This window comes from Oncorhynchus mykiss, chromosome 13 (assembly GCF_057628025.1).
Source record: "Oncorhynchus mykiss isolate SJ-2025 chromosome 13, ASM5762802v1, whole genome shotgun sequence".
Lineage (NCBI taxonomy): Eukaryota > Metazoa > Chordata > Actinopteri > Salmoniformes > Salmonidae > Oncorhynchus > Oncorhynchus mykiss.
The window spans coordinates 10,084,555-10,104,598 of NC_143034.1; the positions used below are offsets into that span (position 1 = coordinate 10,084,555).

Consider the following 20,044-nt stretch of genomic DNA (forward strand, 5'->3'; position numbering starts at 1 on the left):
GGCGTGAGGTGTTTGTGTGTGTGCCATGTGAGTGTATGAGAGAGAAACAGAGAGAGACAGACAGAAAGAGAGAGAGAGAGACAGACAGAAACAGATAGAGGAAGAGAGAGAGAGAGATACTTTATATTATTTGTAACTATTTGTGAGTGTAATGTTTACTGTTCATTTTTTCATATGTTTCCCATGCCAATAAAGCCCTTACATTGAATTGAATTGACAGAGGGAGAGAGATCACGTTTACTGTTAATGTTTACTGTTAATTTTTGTTGTTTATTTCACTTTTGTATATTATCTACCTCACTTGCTTTGGCAATGTTAACACGTTTCCCATGCCAATTAAGCCCCTTGAATTGAATTGAATTGAATTGAATTGAGACAGACAGACAGACAGACAGACAGACAGACAGACAGACAGACAGACAGACAGACAGACAGACAGACAGACAGACAGACAGACAGACAGACAGACAGAGAGAGAGAGATACAGAGAGAGATACAGAGAGAGATAGAGATAAACAGATAAGAGAAGAGAGAGAGAGATAGACAGAGAGAGACAGAGAGAGAGAGAGACAGACAGAGAGATACAGAGAGAGAGATAAACAGATAAGGGAAGAGAGAGAGATAGACAGAGAGAGACAACGGGAGAGAGAGAGATAGACAGAGAGAGACAAAGGGAGAGAGAGAGAGAGACAAAGGGAGAGAGAGAGAGAGAGAGACAAAGGGAGAGATAGACAGAGAGAGATAAAGGGAGAGATAGACAGAGAGACAAAGGGAGAGAGAGATAGACAGAGACAAAGGGAGAGAGAGAGATAGACAGAGAGAGACAAAGGGAGAGAGAGAGATAGACAGACAGAGACAAAGGGAGAGAGAGATAGACAGAGAGACAAAGGGAGAGAGAGAGAGAGAGACAAAGGGAGAGAGAGAGATAGACAGAGAGATAAAGGGAGAGATAGACAGAGAGAGAGATAGACAGAGAGAGAGAGAAAGATAGACAGAGACAAAGGGAGAGAGAGAGAGAGAGACAAAGGGAGAGAGAGAGAGAGAGAGACAAAGGGAGAGAGAGAGATAGACAGAGACAAAGGGAGAGAGAGAGATAGACAGAGAGAAATAAAGGGAGAGATAGACAGAGAGAGAGAGATAGACAGAGAGAGAGAGAGATAGACAGAGACAAAGGGAGAGAGAGAGAGATAGACAGAGAGGGAGAGATGGAGAGAGAATGCATTATGCAGTAAGCAGACAGTGTAATCATCATTGTGTCTGCTTGATTGATATTCATATCAAAATTATTAATCACTGTTATATGGTTATATGTGTGTGTGTGTGTGTGTGTGTGTGTGTGTGTGTGTGTGTGTGTGTGTGTGTGTGTGTGTGTGTGTGTGTGTGATCCTGCTCTACAATATTAATGTCAACACATTTAGACTGCTGCTTCAGTAAGTCAGGGGAACAGTTGTCACCACATTTAGACTGCTGCTTCAGTAAGTCAGGGGAACAGTTGTCACCACATTTAGACTGCTGCTTCAGTAAGTCAGGGGAACAGTTGTCACCACATTTAGACTGCTGCTTCAGTAAGTCAGGGGAACAGTTGTCACCACATTGAGACTGCTGCTTCAGTAAGTCAGGGGAACAGTTGTCACCACATTGAGACTGCTGCTTCAGTAAGTCAGGGGAACAGTTGTCACCACATTTAGACTGCTGCTTCAGTAAGTCAGGGGAACAGTTGTCACCACATTTAGACTGCTGCTTCAGTAAGTCAGGGGAACAGTTGTCACCACATTTAGACTGCTGCTTCAGTAAGTCAGGGGAACAGTTGTCACCACATTGAGACTGCTGCTTCAGTAAGTCAGGGGAACAGTTGTCACCACATTGAGACTGCTGCTTCAGTAAGTCAGGGGAACAGTTGTCAACACATTGAGACTGCTGCTTCAGTAAGTCAGGGGAACAGTTGTCAACACATTGAGACTGCTGCTTCAGTAAGTCAGGGGAACAGTTGTCAACACATTGAGACTGCTGCTTCAGTAAGTCAGGGGAACAGTTGTCAACACATTTAGACTGCTGCTTCAGTAAGTCAGGGGAACAGTTGTCACCACATTGAGACTGCTGCTTCAGTAAGTCAGGTGAACAGTTGTCACCACATTTAGACTGCTGCTTCAGTAAGTCAGGGGAACAGTTGTGTACTTTTATTAAAACAGGTTATTCATTATTTAATTTTCCCACAAGTGTGAATAAAATGGCATTGTGACATCATAATCCTCTAATGTCCTGACAAGAATGTTGTTCATCATCATCATCATCATTATGTTACAAATACAAAAACAAAATGGCTGCCTTCCCTTTCCCTTTGACAAGGAAGACATACATGACATTAAACATACTCAAGTAAAAGACTGTAGCACCATGGTTGAGTATCACACAAATATACATTAGAACACAACACAAAACTGTTCATATAAAAACACACACACATCAACAACACAGAATGGGGACAACATGAGGTTGGAATACAGCATCTAATTAACGTTAGTTACACGTTGTGGAAACGTTTCCCAGATGTAGAGGTGCTTCTTTGGTATCAGGATGAATGAGTGAATATAGGAAGGAGTGAATGCAGGAATGATGGATGAATGAATGAGTGAGCAACTGTGTGAATGGACAATGTATAGATGAATGAATGAATGCATGAAGGTATGGATGAATGGATGCATGAGTGTCTGTAAGTATGAATGGATGAATGAATGAGTGTTTGTAAGTATGAATGGATGAATGTCTGTAAGTATGAATGAATGAGTGTCTAAGTATGAATGGATGTGTGTCTAAGTACGAATGGATGAATCGATCAATGGATTAATTAATTAATGAGTGTCTGTAAGAATGAATGGATGAAAGGTTGAATGAATGGATGAGTGTCTGTAAGTATTAACAGAGGAATCAATGAATGGATGAATTCATGAATGAGTGTGTGTAGTATGAATGGATGAGTGAATGAGTGTGTGCTGGAATGAATGGCTGAATGAGTGTCTGTTAGAATGAATGGATGAATGGTTGAATGAATGGATGAGTGTCTGTTAGAATGAATGGATGAATGGTTGAATGAATGGATGAGTGTCTGTAATTATGAAAAGATGAATGGGTGAATGAATGGATGAGTGTCTGTAAGTGTGAATAGATGAATCAATGAATGGATGAATTCATGAATGAGTGTCTGTAAGTATGAATGGATGTGTGAATGAGTGTCTGTAAGTATGAATGGATGTGTGAATGAGTGTCTCTAAGTATGAATGGATGAGTGTCTGTTAGTATGAATGGATGAGTGAATGAGTGTCTGCTGGTATGAATGGATGAATGAGTGTCTAAGTATGAATGAATGACAAATGGATGAGTGTCTGTTACTATGAAAAGATGAGTCCTGGTGTAAAGCTATAAACACATCAGTCTCTGATGGCATCAGTAAGTCTCTTGGTTTTCCCTGTGTAAATGTCCACCATTACCAGGCTGTTAGTATGAATGGATGAATGGATGAATGTCTAAGTACGAATGGATGAATCGATGAATTAATGAATGAATGTCTGTATGAATGGATGAGTGAATGAGTGTCTGTTAGTAGGAAAGTATGAATTGATGAGTGTCTGTTAGTAGGAATGGATGAATGGATGAATGGATGAGTGTCTGTAAGTATGAATGAATAGATGAGTGTCTGTTAGTATGAATGGATGAATGGGTGACACTAACAGTGACACTAACAGTCTGTTAGTATGAATGAATGGATGGATGAGTGTCTGTTAGTATGAATGGATGAGTGTCTGTTAGTAGGAATGGATGAATGGGTGAGTGTTTGTAAGTATGAATGAATGAATGGATGAGTGTCTGTTAGTATGAATGAATGAATGGATGAGTGTCTGTTAGTAGGAATGGATGAATGGGTGAGTGTCTGTTAGTAGGAATGAATGAATGGATGAGTGTCTGTTAGTAGGAATGGATGAGTGCTGGGGTAAAGCTATATAAATATCTCTCTGGCGGCATCAGTCAGTCTCCTGGTTTCCCTGTGTAAATGTCCGTGGATCTCAACCCTGTTACCGGGCATGTTAGCCCTGTTACCGGCCGTCTCATCCCGGTTACCGGCTGTGGAGGGCTGCCGTTAACCGTTGAAGCAGACGGGACCCAGTTGGAAGCCAAACTTCTGGTTGTTGTTTCCGAAGTCGGAGACTGAGACGTCGATGAGGGGGAGAGAGTCTGACTGAGGGGCATCAAACTCTAACACCGTCCTCTCCTGACCTGAAGCAGACTACAGGGAGAGATGGAGGAACACACCAACAGATATTACACTTCTACTACAGTGTGTGTGTAGTGTGTAGTGTGAAATGTGTAGTGTGTAGTGTGTAGTGTGTAGTGTGTGTGTCCGTTCCTGACCTGAAGCAGACTACAGGGAGAGATGGAGGAACACATGTCATCAACAGATATTACACTTCTACTACTGTGTGTAGTGTGTAGTGTGTAGTGTGTAGTGTGTGTGTCCGTTCCTGACCTGAACCAGACTACAGGGAGAGATGGAGGAACACATGCCATCAACATGTTAGGCAGTGTGTAGTGTGTAGTGTGTGGTGTGTGGTGTGTGGTGTGTGGTGTGTAATGTGTGGTGTGTGGTGTGTGGTGTGTGGTGTGTATTGTGTAGTGTGTGGTGTGTAGTGTGTGGTGTGTAGTGTGTAGTGTGTAGTGTGTGGTGTGTAGTGTGTAGTGTGTAGTGTGTGGTGTGTGGTGTGTAGTGTGTAGTGTGTAGTGTGTGGTGTGTAGTGTGTATGGTGTGTGGTGTGTGGTGTGTGGTGTGTGGTGTGTGGTGTGTATTGTGTAGTGTGTGGTGTGTGGTGTGTAGTGTGTAGTGTGTAGTGTGTGGTGTGTAGTGGCGGCTCAAAGAGTTGTAAAATAATTGTTGCATTTTTTAAATTTTATTTAATAATTTCATATTTTCAATACTATTACAATGATATTCTTTGATTATATTCTTATTTTCAATGATATTCTGATTTAAAACATTTGGTCTTTGGTGATAGTGTGATAGTGGTGGCTTTAGGACAGGTTGTATCAACAGTGTTTTGGTGATAGTGGTGGCGTTAGGACAGGTTGTATCAACAGTGTTTTAGTGATAGTGTGATAGTGGTGGCATTAGGACAGGTTGTATCAACAGTGTTTTGGTGATAGTGGTGGCGTTAGGACAGGTTGTATCAACAGTGTTTTGGTGATAGTGGTGGCATTAGGACAGGTTGTATCAACAGTGTTTTGGTGATAGTGGTGGCTTTAGGACAGGTTGTATCAACAGTGTTTTGGTGATAGTGGTGGCATTAGGACAGGTTGTATCAACAGTGTTTTGGTGATAGTGGTGGCATTAGGACAGGTTGTATCAACAGTGTTTTAGTGATAGTGTGATAGTGGTGGCATTAGGACAGGTTGTATCAACAGTGTTTTGGTGATAGTGGTGGCATTAGGACAGGTTGTATCAACAGTGTTTTGGTGATAGTGGTGGCATTAGGACAGGTTGTAGCAACAGTGTTTTGGTGATAGTGGTGGCGTTAGGACAGGTTGTGTTAACAGTGTTTTAGTGATAGTGTGATAGTGGTGGCATTAGGACAGGTTGTATCAACAGTGTTTTGGTGATAGTGGTGGCTTTAGGACAGGTTGTGTCAACAGGGTTTGGTGATAGTGATGGCTTTAGGACAGGTTGTATCAACAGTATTTTGGTGATAGTGGTGGCTTTAGGACAGGTTGTGTCAACAGTGTTTTGGTGATAGTGTGATAGTGGTGGCTTTAGGACAGGTTGTATCAACAGTGTTTTAGTGATAGTGTGATAGTGGTGGCATTAGGACAGGTTGTATCAACAGTGTTTTGGTGATAGTGGTGGCATTAGGACAGGTTGTATCAACAGTGTTTTGGTGATAGTGGTGGCATTAGGACAGGTTGTATCAACAGTGTTTTAGTGATAGTGTGATAGTGGTGGCATTAGGACAGGTTGTGTCAACAGTGTTTTGGTGATAGTGGTGGCATTAGGACAGGTTGTGTCAACAGTGTTTTGGTGATAGTGACGTCAACAGTGTGTCTGTTACCTGGCAGCCGTCGTGCAGTGCTGCGATGTAGTGTGTCTGTTACCTGGCAGCAGTGTGTCTGTTACCTGGCAGCAGTGTGTCTGTTACCTGGCAGCCGTCGTGCAGCGCTGTGATGTAGTGTGTGTTCTGGTGCGTGAGCTCCTCTCCACTGCTCCCTCTGAAGCGCAGCGCGTGCTGGTGGCTGAAGGTGGCGGTATGGAGCCAGGCGGCTGAGTTCTGACAGTGGTAGGTGAACGTCTGTCTGGATGAAGCACTCAACAGCTTAAGAAACACCAACTGGACTACATGGACCGGACTGCCATCTGAACCAGAATAGGAGAACTGGAGAGGGAGGGAGGGAGGGAGGGGAGGGAGGGAGGGAGGGAGGGAGGGGGAGGGGGGAGGGAGGGAGGGAGGGAGAGAGGGGGGGGGGGGGGGGGAGGGAGGGAGGGAGGGGGGAGAGAGGGAGGGAGGGAGGGAGGGAGGGGGGGGAGAGGGAGGGAGGGAGGGAGGGAGGGAGGGAGGGAGGGAGGGAGGGAGGGAGGAGGGAGAGGGGGGGGAGGGAGGGAGGGGCATTGAGTATGATAAAGGGATATATCATAGAGAGAGCAGGATCACAAGAAACACACACACACACACACTGCGTACCTGCTTTCCTTTCCTGAACTGGCTGTACCAGGTACCAGGTTTCTCTCCTTTCCAGGAACTCAGCTTCACCTGTAGAAGACACGTCAGTCATTACTGTACATCCAACACTTCTCACTATACTGAACCCAGCTCTACCTGTAGTGATTTGTCCCTCGCTCATATGGAGGAGAGGAGAGTGATCGTGTGGACTCACCGACTGGAACTTCATGTCAGGGTACAGACATGTCTCTCCATCGGCCGTGAAGTTACAGAACACCTTGAAGGAGTCTCTATGGCAACCCTGGTTAGGGTCTATCCAGTACTCACCTATGGGGGGGGGGGGTAGATTTTGGGTGGAGAGAGGTGGGAAAGAGAGAGGGCGTGTAAGCTCTGTTGATAATTTGATTATATAGGTTGTACATTGATGATGTAGTGACAGACAGAGGTAGATATACTGAGAGGTAGGTACCATCAGTGAACTCTGGTGATAGACAGAGAGATAGATGTATAGATTGATATCGAGATCGATAGATCGATAGATCGATAGATCGATAGATAGATAGATATATATGTACCATCAGTGTACTTTGGGAACAACAGCTGTAGCTCCTTGCAGGTTCGGGCTGGATACTGGTAGGTCCCCAGGGGGGTCCTCAGACCCTCTACCTCCGTCCTCATGGAAGAGAGAGAAGCAAACACCTCCTCCATCTCTTTCTCCTCCTCCTGCCCTGCCTGGTCTGCCTGCATCCTCTCCTCCTCTCCCTCCTCCCTTCCCTCAACCCCCTCTTGCTCGTCCTCGTCTTCCAGGGCGGCCCCGTCAAAGGAAGAGTGCTGCCTCCTCCTCCTTCCTCTCTCCTGCACCGGGAGAGACTGAAGACCCACCGCAGGGAGACCCTGAGAGGAGGAGAGGCATTTCTAAATGAGGGTTCTAAGGTTCTATGTGAAGGTTTCATGTGATCTTCTGAGGTTCTGATGGAGGTTCTATGTGAAGGTTCTAGGTGATGTTCTAAGGTTCTATGTGAAGGTTATTTGTGGAGGTTCTATGCAGTGGTTCTTGGTGTGGCTCTATGGTTTTATGTGGAGGTTCTAGGTGAAGTTTATAAGGTTCTAAGCAGATGTATTTGGTGGAACTCACAGGAGGTCCAGGAGGGCCAGCAGGACCTGTATCTCCGATAGCACCAATGGGACCCTGATTCCCTTTAGAACCCTTCTGTCCTACTCTACCCTGAGAGAGAGAGAGAGAGAGAGAGGGAGAGAGAGAGAGAGAGAGAGAGAGAGAGAGGGAGAGGGAGAGGGAGAGAGAGAGAGAATAGCATGACAGAGAGAGAGAGAGAGAGAGAAGAGAGAGAGAGAGAGAGAGAGAGAGAGAGAGAGAGAGAGAGAGAGAGAGAGGAGAGAGAGAGAGAGAGAGAGAGAGAGAGAGAAGAGAGAGAGAGAGAGAGAGAGAGAGAGAGAGAGAGAGAGAGAGAGAGAGAGAGAGAGAGATAGAAGAGAGGGAGAAAGCAAATTATTTGACAATGGTTACTGATCAAAACCTTAGAAAAACCTTGACAAAGTACAGGCTCAGTGAGCACAGCCTTGCCATTGAGAAGGGTAGACACAGGAAAACCTGGCTCCCTGTAGAGGAAAGGCTGTGCAACCACTTCACAACAGCAGAACCTGAGACAGAGCTGCATTTCCTGACAAAATGTCAAAAATATAAAACAATTAAAGTGTCATTTCCCCAAATTTGAAAACCTTATTAGTAGGCTAGCCATCCTGTTGGGGGAGGACGCAGAGAGCTGTGGGTTGGCAGCGCACTACATTGCTGCCTGCCATAAGATGAGGGACAGAGTCTGACAGACCAATCAACCTGCACATGTCCTCTACTTTATGCTTATTGTTATCGTTCAATGTAGGGTTATTTTGACCCTTGGTTATTTTTGTTACTGTTGTCCTGTTGACAATTTTGTTCTTATTATTTTCATTGTAAATATCCAAAGTCAGCTTAGGTAATAGTTATATTGTTACGTCATGCCAATAAAGCAAATTGAATTGAATTGAGAGAAAGAGAGAGAGAGAGAGAGAAAGAGAGAGAGAGAGAGAGATGGAGAGACAGACAGAGACAGAGAGAGAGAGAGAGAGAGAGAGAGAGAGATAGAAAGAAAGAGAGAGAGAGAGAGAGGAAGAGAGAGAGACAGAGAAAGAGACAGAGAGAGAGAAAGAGAGAGAGAGAGAGAGACAGAGAGAGAGAGAGAGAAAGAGACAGAGAGAGAGACAGAGAGAGAGAGAGAGAGTAATAATAATAGTAATAATAATAGTAAGTAATTGTAATTGTAATAGTAATAGTATAGTAATAATAATAGTAATAATATAGTAAGTAATAGTAATAGTATAGTAATAATAATAGTAAGTAATAGTAATAGTAATAGTAGTAATAGTAATAGTAATAATAATAGTAAGTAATAGTAATAGTAATAGTAGTAATAGTAATAGTAATAATAATAGTAAGTAATAGTAATAGTATAGTAATAATAATAGTAATAATAATAGTAAGTAATAGTAATAATAATAGTAATAATAATAGTAGATAATAGTAATAATAATAGTAGATAATAGTAATAATAATAGTAATAATAATAGTAATAATAATAGTAGATAATAGTAATAATAATAGTAATAATAATAGTAATAATAATAGTAATAATAATAATAATAGTAGATAATAGTAATAATAATAGTAATAATAATAGTAATAATAATAGTAAGTAATAGTAATAATAATAGTAAGTAATAGTAATAATAATAGTAATAATAATAGTACTAGTATAGTAATAATAATAGTAATAATAATAGTAATAATAATAGTAATAATAATAGTAATAATAATAGTAAGTAATTGTAATAGTAATAGTATAGTAATAATAATAGTAATAATAATAGTAGATAATAGTAATAATAATAGTAATAATAATAGTAAGTAATTGTAATAGTAATAGTATAGTAATAATAATAGTAATAATAATAGTAAGTAATAGTAATAATAATAGTAATAGTATAGTAATAATAATAGTAAGTAATAGTAATAATAATAGTAATAGTATAGTAATAATAATAGTAATAGTATAGTAATAATAATAGTAATAGTATAGTAATAATAATAGTAATAATACTAGTAAGTAATAGTAATAATAATAGTAATAGTATAGTAATAATAATAGTAAGTAATAGTAATAATAATAGTAATAGTATAGTAATAATAATAGTAATAGTATAGTAATAATAATAGTAATAGTATAGTAATAATAATAGTAATAGTATAGTAATAATAATAGTAAGTAATAGTAATAATAATAGTAATAGTATAGTAATAATAATAGTAATAGTATAGTAATAATAATAGTAATAGTATAGTAATAATAATAGTAATAGTATAGTAATAATAATAGTAATAGTATAGTAATAATAATAGTAATAGTATAGTAATAATAATAGTAATAGTATAGTAATAATAATAGTAATAGTATAGTAATAATAATAGTAATAGTATAGTAATAATAATAGTAATAGTATAGTAATAATAATAGTAATAGTATAGTAATAATAATAGTAATAGTATAGTAATAATAATAGTAATAGTATAGTAATAATAATAGTAATAGTATAGTAATAATAATAGTAATAGTATAGTAATAATAATAGTAATAGTATAGTAATAATAATAGTAATAGTATAGTAATAATAATAGTAATAGTATAGTAATAGTAATAATAATAATAATAATAGTAATAATAATAGTAAGTAATAGTAATAATAATAGTAAGTAATAGTAATAATAATAGTAAGTAATAGTAATAATAATAGTAATAATAATAGTAATAATAATAGTAAGTAATAGTAATAATAATAGTAATAATAATAGTAAGTAATTGTAATAATATATAGTAAGTAATAGTAATAGTAATAGTAATAATAATAGTAATAATAATAGTAAGTAATTGTAATAGTAAGTAATAGTAATAGTAAGTAATAGTAATAGTAATAATAATAGTAGATAATAGTAATAGTAATAGTAATAATAATAGTAAGTAATAGTAATAATAATAGTAAGTAATAGTAATAATAATAATAATAGTAAGTAATAGTAATAATAATAGTAAGTAATAGTAATAGTAATAGTAATAATAATAGTAATAATAATAGTAAGTAATTGTAATAGTAAGTAATAGTAATAGTAATAATAGTAATAGTAATAATAGTAAGTGATAGTAATAATAATAGTAAGTAATAGTAATAATAATAGTAATAATAATAGTAGATAATAGTAATAATAATAGTAAGTAATAGTAATAGTAATAGTAATAATAATAGTAGATAATAGTAATAGTAATAGTAATAATAATAGTAAGTAATAGTAATAATAATAGTAAGTAATAGTAATAATAATAGTAAGTAATAGTAATAATAATAATAATAGTAAGTAATAGTAATAATAATAATAATAGTAAGTAATAGTAATAATAATAGTAAGTAATAGTAATAGTAATAGTAATAATAATAGTAGATAATAGTAATAGTAATAGTAATAATAATAGTAAGTAATAGTAATAATAATAGTAAGTAATAGTAATAATAATAATAATAGTAAGTAATAGTAATAATAATAATAATAGTAAGTAATAGTAATAATAATAGTAAGTAATAGTAATAGTAATAATAATAGTAAGTAATAGTAATAGTAATAGTAATAATAATAGTAATAATAATAGTAAGTAATTGTAATAGTAAGTAATAGTAATAGTAATAATAGTAATAGTAATAATAGTAAGTGATAGTAATAATAATAGTAGATAATAGTAATAATAATAGTAAGTAATAGTAATAGTAATAGTAATAGTAATAATAATAGTAAGTAATTGTAATAGTGATAGAAATAGATAGTGATACTCACAGAGAGACCAGGTAGACCTGGAGGACCATTAGGACCTGCTAGACCAACCAGACCCTGAAACAACAAACACACCGCCAATGCAACAACAGGTAATGTAATGCAGGTGGTTTGCAACCACCATAAGTAACTTTGCGAGACACGGTCCAGGATTTAGTTGAAAGGGCAAACACAGTATGTGTCAGACCAAGAGCCTTGGATTGACGTGTGTGTGTGTGTGTGTGTGTGTGTGTGTGTGTGTGTGTGTGTGTGTGTGTGTGTGTGTGTGCGTGCGTGCGTGCGTGCGTGTGTGTGTGTCACCTCGTCTCCTTTAGGCCCCAGTAGACCCTGGTTCCCTGGAAATCCTCTGTCTCCCTTCTCTCCAAACTCTCCTGGAGGGCCTATCAGCCCAATCAGACCTCCATGACCCTACACACATAACACACACTTAGATAGCACTGAGGGGGGAGGGTTATGTGTGATGACCCTACACACATAACACACACTTAGATAGCACTGAGGGGGGAGGGTTATGTGTGATGACCCTACACACATAACACACACTTAGATAGCACTGGGGGGGAGGGTTATGTGTGATGACCCTACACACATAACACACACTTAGATAGCACTGGGGGGGAGGTTATGTGTGATGACCCTACACACATAACACACACTTAGATAGCACTGGGGGGGAGGGTTATGTGTGATGACCCTACACACATAACACACACTTAGATAGCACTGGGGGGGAGGGTTATGTGTGATGACCCTACACACATAACACACACTTAGATAGCACTGGGGGGGAGGGTTATGTGTGATGACCCTACACACATAACACACACTTAGATAGCACTGGGGGGGGGGGAGGTTATGTGTGATGACCCTACACACACATGACTTGGAAAATATATTTTTGTTGATATTCTGTCTATCACTGTTCAAATAAACCTACCATTAAAATTATAGACTGATCATTTATTTTTGTCAGTGAGCAAATGTACAAAATCAGCAGGGGATCGAATACTGGGGGGGAGGGGGGTCTGTGTGTTTGTGTGTGTTGTCACCTTGTCTCCCTTCCTGCCTTCATCTCCCTTCAACCCCGGTAGTCCTGGAGGACCCTGTGGGAAAGAGGACAGAGGGCAAAGGTGACAGAGGTCAAGCTAGAGGTCAGAGTAGAGTTCCAAGGTCACATAGGGTTCCGTCCAAAATGGTACCCTATTCCCTATATACTGCACTACTTTAGACCAGGGCACATAGGTCTTCCTATTCCCTATATAGTGCACTACTTTAGACCAGGGCACATAGGTCTTCCTATTCCCTATATAGTGCACTACTTTAGACCAGGGCACATAGGTCTTCCTATTCCCTATATAGTGCACTACTTTAGACCAGGGCACATAGGTCTTCCTGTTCCCTATATAGTGCACTACTTTAGACCAGGGCACATAGGTCTTCCTGTTCCCTATATAGTGCACTACTTTAGACCAGGGCACATAGGTCTTCCTGTTCCCTATATAGTGCACTACTTTAGACCAGGGCACATAGGTCTTCCTATTCCCTATATAGTGCATTACTTTAGATCAGGGTACATAGATCTAGGGCAATTTGGGACAGAGCCTTAGTAAACTAGCCTTAGTAAACTAGCCTTAGTAAACCAGCCATGTAAATTATCCTTAGTAAACTAGCCACAGTAAATCAGCCTTAGTAAACTAGCCTTAGTAAACTAGCCATAGTAAACTAGCCTTAGTAAACTAGCCTTAGTAAACTAGCCATAGTAAACGAGCCTTAGTAAACTAGCCTTAGTAAACCAGCCTTAGTAAACCAGCCTTAGTAAACCAGCCTTAGTAAACCAGCCTTAGTAAACCAGCCTTAGTAAACTAGCCTTAGTAAACCAGCCTTAGTAAACCAGCCTTAGTAAACTAGCCTTAGTAAACCAGCCTTAGTAAACTAGCCATAGTAAACTAGCCTTAGTAAACCAGCCTTAGTAAACCAGCCTTAGTAAACTAGCCTTAGTAAACCAGCCTTAGTAAACCAGCCTTAGTAAACCAGCCTTAGTAAACTAGCCTTAGTAAACCAGCCTTAGTAAACTAGCCTTAGTAAACTAGTCTTAGTAAACTAGCCTTAGTAAACTAGCCTTAGTAAACCAGCCTTAGTAAACCAGCCTTAGTAAACTAGCCTTAGTAAACTAGCCTTAGTAAACTAGCCTTAGTAAACCAGCCTTAGTAAACCAGCCTTAGTAAACTAGCCTTAGTAAACTAGCCTTAGTAAACCAGCCTTAGTAAACCAGCCTTAGTAAACTAGCCTTAGTAAACTAGCCTTAGTAAACTAGCCTTAGTAAACCAGCCTTAGTAAACTAGCCTTAGTAAACCAGCCTTAGTAAACTAGCCTTAGTAAACTAGCCTTAGTAAACCAGCCTTAGTAAACCAGCCTTAGTAAACCAGCCTTAGTAAACCAGCCTCAGTAAACTAGCCTTAGTAAACCAGCCTTAGTAAACCAGCCTTAGTAAACTAGCCTTAGTAAACCAGCCTTAGTAAACTTAGTAAACAATAACTTGTGTTTGTAGAGACCGATACAGGATGTATGGGTCTATAGTAGTGACTGAGATAGGGCTGTAGACTGATACAGGATGTATGGGTCTATAGTAGTGCCTGAGATAGGACTGCAGACTGATACAGGATGTATGGGTCTATAGTAGTGACTGAGATAGGGCTGTAGACTGATATAGGATGTATGGGTCTATAGTAGTGACTGAGATAGGGCTGTAGACTGATACAGGATGTATGGGTCTATAGTAGTGACTGAGATAGGGCTGTAGACTGATATAGGATGAATGGGTCTATAGTAGTGACTGAGATAGGGCTGTAGACTGATACAGGATGTATGGGTCTATAGTAGTGACTGAGATAAGGCTGTAGACTCTGGAGAAAGGGACAACGGATGGAGTGGGATGGAAGGATGGAGAGATGGATGGATAAAGGTGTAGACTGTTTTACCATGGGTCCTGGTGGTCCTGTTACGCCTGGTGGTCCATTTAAACCTTGTTCCCCCTGAGAGAGAGAGAGAGAGAGAGAGAGAGAGAGAGAGAGAGGAAGAAGAGAGAGAGAGAGGAGAGAAAGCAGGGGGAGGGAGAGAGAGAGAGAGAGAGAGAGAGAGAGACAGACAGACAGACAGACAGACAGACAGACAGACAGACAGACAGACAGACAGACAGACAGACAGACAGACAGACAGACAGACAGACATTGTTTTATTTTAACTGTATTGTCATCGATGAAGTTGGTCAGTTTTACATTCTCAGTATAAGTACATCTGGCACATGAGGTTGTGTGGTCATGAGTTGACAGGTCAGGGGTCAGGGTGTGTGTGTGTGTGTGTGCTCACCGCTGGGCCAGGGATCCCTCTGAGACCACTAGGACCTGGTTTACCAGAATGTCCCTGGGCTCCCACCGGTCCTGTCTTCCCCAGGAGACCCTCCAACCCTGGAGAGCCCTTCCCTCCTTTCATCCCTGCTTTCCCCTGCTTCCCTTCTTTACCCAGGTGACCCTAACGGGGAAATAGAGGAATATTTAAGATATTGACAATTACATATAAACTAACTAACACACAGTGACACTCTCTCTCTCTCTCTCTCTCTCTCTCTCTCTCACCCTGCGTCCCGGTGGTCCTGAGGGCCCGGGTTCCCCTGATGCTCCTGGTGGACCCTACAGAAAACAACGATGAAACCCCTCAAAACACCTGAAACGTCTGAACAACGAGACAGACAGATGCAGGGGACTCCAACAAACTCCAACTCTCTGGGAGTGGTTGGTCACAGATGGAACTGATTTAATGGATCTGTGTGGGTTGGAACGCTGTCTGAACCTGCACATATACACTTATACAGATGATATACCAGACATATGAAACACTCACTGATTTCCCTGGATCTCCACCATCTCCCTTGGATCCAGGACCTCCATCCTCCCCCTGTAGACAGAGAGAGCAGACAGAGAGAGAGAGAGAGAGAGAGAGAGAGAGAGAGAGAGAGACTTAACTTGCCCCTGTAATAGAGATGGTATGTTCAGTACCGGGGAACAGTGGGGAGAAGAATGGAACACTCACGTTGGGTCCTGCCTCCCCTGGCTGTCCTGAGTCTCCTGGGAAACCAATCGGACCCTGAGGGGAGAGAGGGGGGGGGGGAGCGAGAGAGAGAGAGAGAGAGAGAGAGAGAGAGAGAGGGGGGGGGGGGGGAGCGAGAGAGAGAGAGAAAAGGACAGAAAGGATTATTATGAAAGGGTGAGTGTGTATTATGTGAGAATGTACAGTGTTCATATGTAACTCACAGAGGTTCCCTTGGACCCATCCTCTCCTGGGGGGCCTCTGGCTCCTGGGGGCCCTGCTGCTCCAGAGAGACCTGAGTCCCCCTTCTCCCCCTGGTCACCTATATCCCCCTGGGGTGGAGAAAGGGGGGGCAGAGAGGGGGGGCAGAGAGGGGGGGATAGAGAGACGGGTGGGGGACAGAGAGAGGGGTGGGGGACAGAGAGAGGGGTGGGACACAGAGAGAGGGGTGGGGGACAGAGAGAGAGGTGGGGGACAGAGAGAGGGGTGGGGGACAGAGAGAGGGGTGGGACACAGAGAGAGGGGTGGGGGACAGAGAGAGGGGTGGGACACAGAGAGAGGGGTGGGGGACAGAGAGATGGGTGGGGGACAGAGAGAGGGGTGGGGGACAGAGAGAGGGGTGGGACACAGAGAGAGGGGTGGGACACAGAGAGAGGGGTGGGACACAGAGAGAGGGGTGGGGGACAGAGAGAGGGGTGGGGGACAGAGAGAGGGGGGGGACACAGAGAGAGGGGTGGGGGACAGAGAGAGGGGTGGGGGACAGAGAGAGGGGTGGGGGACAGAGAGAGGGGTGGGGGACAGAGAGAGGGGTGGGGGACAGAGAGAGGGGTGGGGGACAGAGAGAGGGGTGGGGGACAGAGAGAGGGGTGGGGGACAGAGAGAGGGGGGGAACAGAGAGAGGGGTGGGGGACAGAGAGAGGGGTGGGACACAGAGAGAGGGGTGGGGGATGGAGACAGGGGTGGGGGACAGATAGAGGGGTGGGGGACAGAGAGAGGGGTGGGACACAGAGAGAGGGGTGGGACACAGAGAGAGGGGTGGGGGACAGAGAGAGGGGTGGGGGACAGAGATAGGGGTGGGGGACAGAGTGATTTCACACCTCACAAGCTACAGACAACAGACAACATGGAAAGCTGCAATACGCAGCCAGGGATTATGTCTACAAATCTGACTGACCTTTAGCCACGTCTTCATGACTTTTGTGAAAGTGTGATATGTGGTGCAGTTATGTGTGTCTGATGGCAGTGTATTCCAGACTTACGTTGCCTCCTGATACACCAACGGGTCCTGGGTCTCCCGATTCTCCATCCTCCCCCTGAGAGAGAGAGAGAGAGATAACGAAAGAGAGAGAGAGAGAGATAATGAAAGAGAGAGAGAGAGAGAGATAACGAAAGAGAGAGAGAGAGAGAGATAACGAAAGAGAGAGAGAGAGATAACGAAAGAGAGAGAGAGATAACGAAAGAGAGAGTGAGAGGGAGAGAGATAGAGAAAGAGAGAGAGAGAGAGAGAGAGAGGAAGAGAGAGTGAGAGGGAGAGCGAGAGGGAGAGAGATAGAAAGAAAGAGGGAGAGAGAGGAAGAGAGAGTGAGAGGGAGAGCGAGAGGGAGAGAGATAGAAAGAAAGAGAGAGAGAGAGCGACAGAAAGAAAGAGAGAGAGAGAGAGAGAGAGAGGAAGAGAGAGTGAGAGGGAGAGCGAGAGGGAGAGAGATAGAAAGAAAGAAAGAGAGAGAGAGAGAGAGAGAGGGAGAGAGAGATGACATGAGCCCCTCTCTTCCACAGACACATAATATCCCAATGAACACGTGTCCAGAACATCACTGTAGTGTCTCTCTGCTCACCTTCTCTCCATTTACCCCTGGCTGTCCAGCCCCACCTGGTCTGCCCAGAGCACCCTGCACAACACACAGAGGACAGGCGTGTGTGTGTTTTGTGTGTGTGTGTGTGTGTGTGTGTTTGTGTAAACTCAAGTGTGTGTGTGTGCATGTGTGAACTCGCTGGTGCGCGCGCGCGTGTGTGTGTGTGTGTGTGTGTGTGTGTGTGTGTGTGTACTCACCTGTCCCCCACTAGGCCCTTGTGGCCCTCTGGGACCAAACTGACCTGGACGACCCTGATAGGAAAAGACAGTCAGTATAGTAATCAATCAACAGACCATCAAGTCAGTATAGTAATCAATCAACAGACCATCAAGTCAGTATAGTGATCAATCAATAGACCATCAAGTCAGTATAGTGATCAATCAATAGACCATCAAGTCAGTATAGTGATCAATCAATAGACCATCAAGTCATTATAGTAATCAATCAATAGACCATCAAGTCAGTATAGTAATCAATCAACAGACCATCAAGTCAGTATAGTGATCAATCAATAGACCATCAAGTCAGTATAGTGATCAATCAATAGACCATCAAGTCATTATAGTAATCAATCAATAGACCATCAAGTCAGTATAGTGATCAATCATTAGATCATTAATAGATCTAGCTTCATTATGTGAATTAATGATGTCACAATCACCAATCAATCTCCAACTCACCTATCTAGTTCCAAACCATTCTATATAGTTTCTGTATCTGAGTCAGTAGGCTGACAGGAAACAGTGCCATAAAGACAGGATGTGACCTCACCATCAAGCCGATGTGTCCGCTCTCGCCCTTCTCCCCTGGTAGACCAGGCATCCCCTAGGGAACACACAACCTCACGTTTAGAATTGTATATAAACAGTTGATTGACACACGAAAGCTGTCAGGATGGCAATTACTGCAGTCAATTACCATGACGACAGTAATACCACCCAAGACAATATCACCTGAGAATATTGAGAATATTGGAAGCCTGACACTTGAGGCCACTCACCTGTATGTGTGTGCGTGTGTGTGTGTGTGTCTCACCTGTGTGTGTGTGTGTGTGTGTCTCACCTGTATGTGTGTACGTGTGTGTGTGTGTCTCACCTCTATGTGTGTGCGTGCGTGTGTGTGTGTCTCACCTGTATGTGTGTGTGTGTGTGTGTGTGTCTCACCTGTATGTGTGTGTGTGTGTGTCTCACCTGTATGTGTGTGCGTGCGTGTGTGTCTCACCTGTATGTGTGTGCGTGCGTGTGTGTGTGTGTGTCTCACCTGTGTTTGTGTGTGTGTGTGTGTGTGTGTCTCACCTGTGTGTGTGTGTGTGTGTGTGTCTCACCTGTGTGTGTGTGTGTGTGTGTGTGTGTGTGTGTGTGCGTGTGTGTGTGTCTCACCTGTGTGTGTGTGTGTGTGTGTGTGTGTGTGTGTGTCTCACCTGTGTGTGTGTGTGTGTGTGTGTGTGTCTCACCTGTAGTCCGATGGGTCCTTTGGAGCCCTTGAAACCCCGGAGACCCTCGTCTCCCTTGGCCCCGTACATTCCCTGCTGGCCCCTGGGACCTGACTCCCCATCCACACCCTGGGAGAGAGGAGGGGGTAGGAGGGGCAGAGGGGGGAGGAGGGGCAGAGGGGGGAGCGAGAGAGAGGGTGTAGGGAGGAGGGGATGGAGAGGAGGGGAGGAAGGAGAGAGAAGAGGAGGGAAAGGGGAGGAGGGGGAGAGAGAGAGAGAAAGAGAGAGAGAGAGAGAGAGAGAGAGAGAGAGAGAGAGAGAGAGAGAGAGGGAAAATGGGGGGGGGGGGGGTAGGGAGGAGAGGATTACATTCAATCTTAAAAATGAATCCTTTAGACTAGAGAAACATTACAGGTGGATGTAGAACAGACTCACAGGAACTCCTGACTGCCCCATCGGCCCCTGGCCACCGGTTGGTCCTGAGGGGCCCTATAGAGACACAGACAATGTTACTTAGTTACTGGGGAGATGACAGGCAATAACAAGGTTCACGAGACTAAATGGTTAAATATTTGGTATTAGTGTAGTATTAGCTTAGTATTGGTGCAGTATTAGTGCAGAATTAGTGTAGTCTCCGGGCAGTCTTGTGGCAGTATTAGTGTAGTCTTGTGGCAGTATTAGTGTAGTCTTGTGGCAGTATTAGTGTAGTCTTGTGGCAGTATTAGTGCAGAATTAGTGTAGTCTCCGGGCAGTCTTGTGGCAGTATTAGTGTAGTCTTGTGGCAGTATTAGTGTAGTCTTGTGGCAGTATTAGTGTAGTCTTGTGGCAGTATTGGTTTAGTCTTGTGGCAGTATTAGTGTAGTCTTGTGGCAGTATTAGTGTAGTCTTGTGGCAGTATTGGTGTAGTCTCCGGGTAGTCTTGTGGCAGTATTAGTGTAGTCTCCGGGTAGTCATGTGGCAGTATTAGTGTAGTCTCCAGGTAGTCATGTGGCAGTATTAGTGTAGTCTCCGGGTAGTCTTGTGGCAGTATTAGTGTAGTCTAGTGGCAGTATTA

At 42.3% G+C, this 20,044-nt stretch overlaps 1 protein-coding gene across 1 annotated transcript in view; it reads right to left on the reverse strand.

The window, feature by feature from the left end:
* Positions 1 to 2,155: 2,155 nt before the first annotated feature.
* Positions 2,156 to 20,044, reverse strand: part of LOC110510793 (uncharacterized) — an 80,790-nt gene continuing 62,901 nt past the window's right edge. The window contains exons 43-63 of the mRNA XM_090195103.1: positions 19,426 to 19,479; positions 19,012 to 19,119; positions 18,330 to 18,383; positions 17,756 to 17,809; positions 17,541 to 17,594; positions 16,965 to 17,018; positions 15,930 to 16,037; positions 15,709 to 15,762; positions 15,520 to 15,573; positions 15,255 to 15,308; positions 14,989 to 15,150; positions 14,601 to 14,654; positions 12,672 to 12,725; positions 11,923 to 12,030; positions 11,626 to 11,679; positions 7,831 to 7,920; positions 7,271 to 7,589; positions 6,910 to 7,022; positions 6,717 to 6,785; positions 6,177 to 6,410; positions 2,156 to 4,279 (exon numbers count right to left, since the gene is read on the reverse strand). Coding sequence (XP_090051229.1) covers positions 4,133 to 4,279; positions 6,177 to 6,410; positions 6,717 to 6,785; positions 6,910 to 7,022; positions 7,271 to 7,589; positions 7,831 to 7,920; positions 11,626 to 11,679; positions 11,923 to 12,030; positions 12,672 to 12,725; positions 14,601 to 14,654; positions 14,989 to 15,150; positions 15,255 to 15,308; positions 15,520 to 15,573; positions 15,709 to 15,762; positions 15,930 to 16,037; positions 16,965 to 17,018; positions 17,541 to 17,594; positions 17,756 to 17,809; positions 18,330 to 18,383; positions 19,012 to 19,119; positions 19,426 to 19,479 — 2,052 coding nt within the window. The 3' untranslated portion in view covers positions 2,156 to 4,132. The remainder of the gene's footprint in view (positions 4,280 to 6,176; positions 6,411 to 6,716; positions 6,786 to 6,909; positions 7,023 to 7,270; positions 7,590 to 7,830; positions 7,921 to 11,625; positions 11,680 to 11,922; positions 12,031 to 12,671; positions 12,726 to 14,600; positions 14,655 to 14,988; positions 15,151 to 15,254; positions 15,309 to 15,519; positions 15,574 to 15,708; positions 15,763 to 15,929; positions 16,038 to 16,964; positions 17,019 to 17,540; positions 17,595 to 17,755; positions 17,810 to 18,329; positions 18,384 to 19,011; positions 19,120 to 19,425; positions 19,480 to 20,044) is intronic.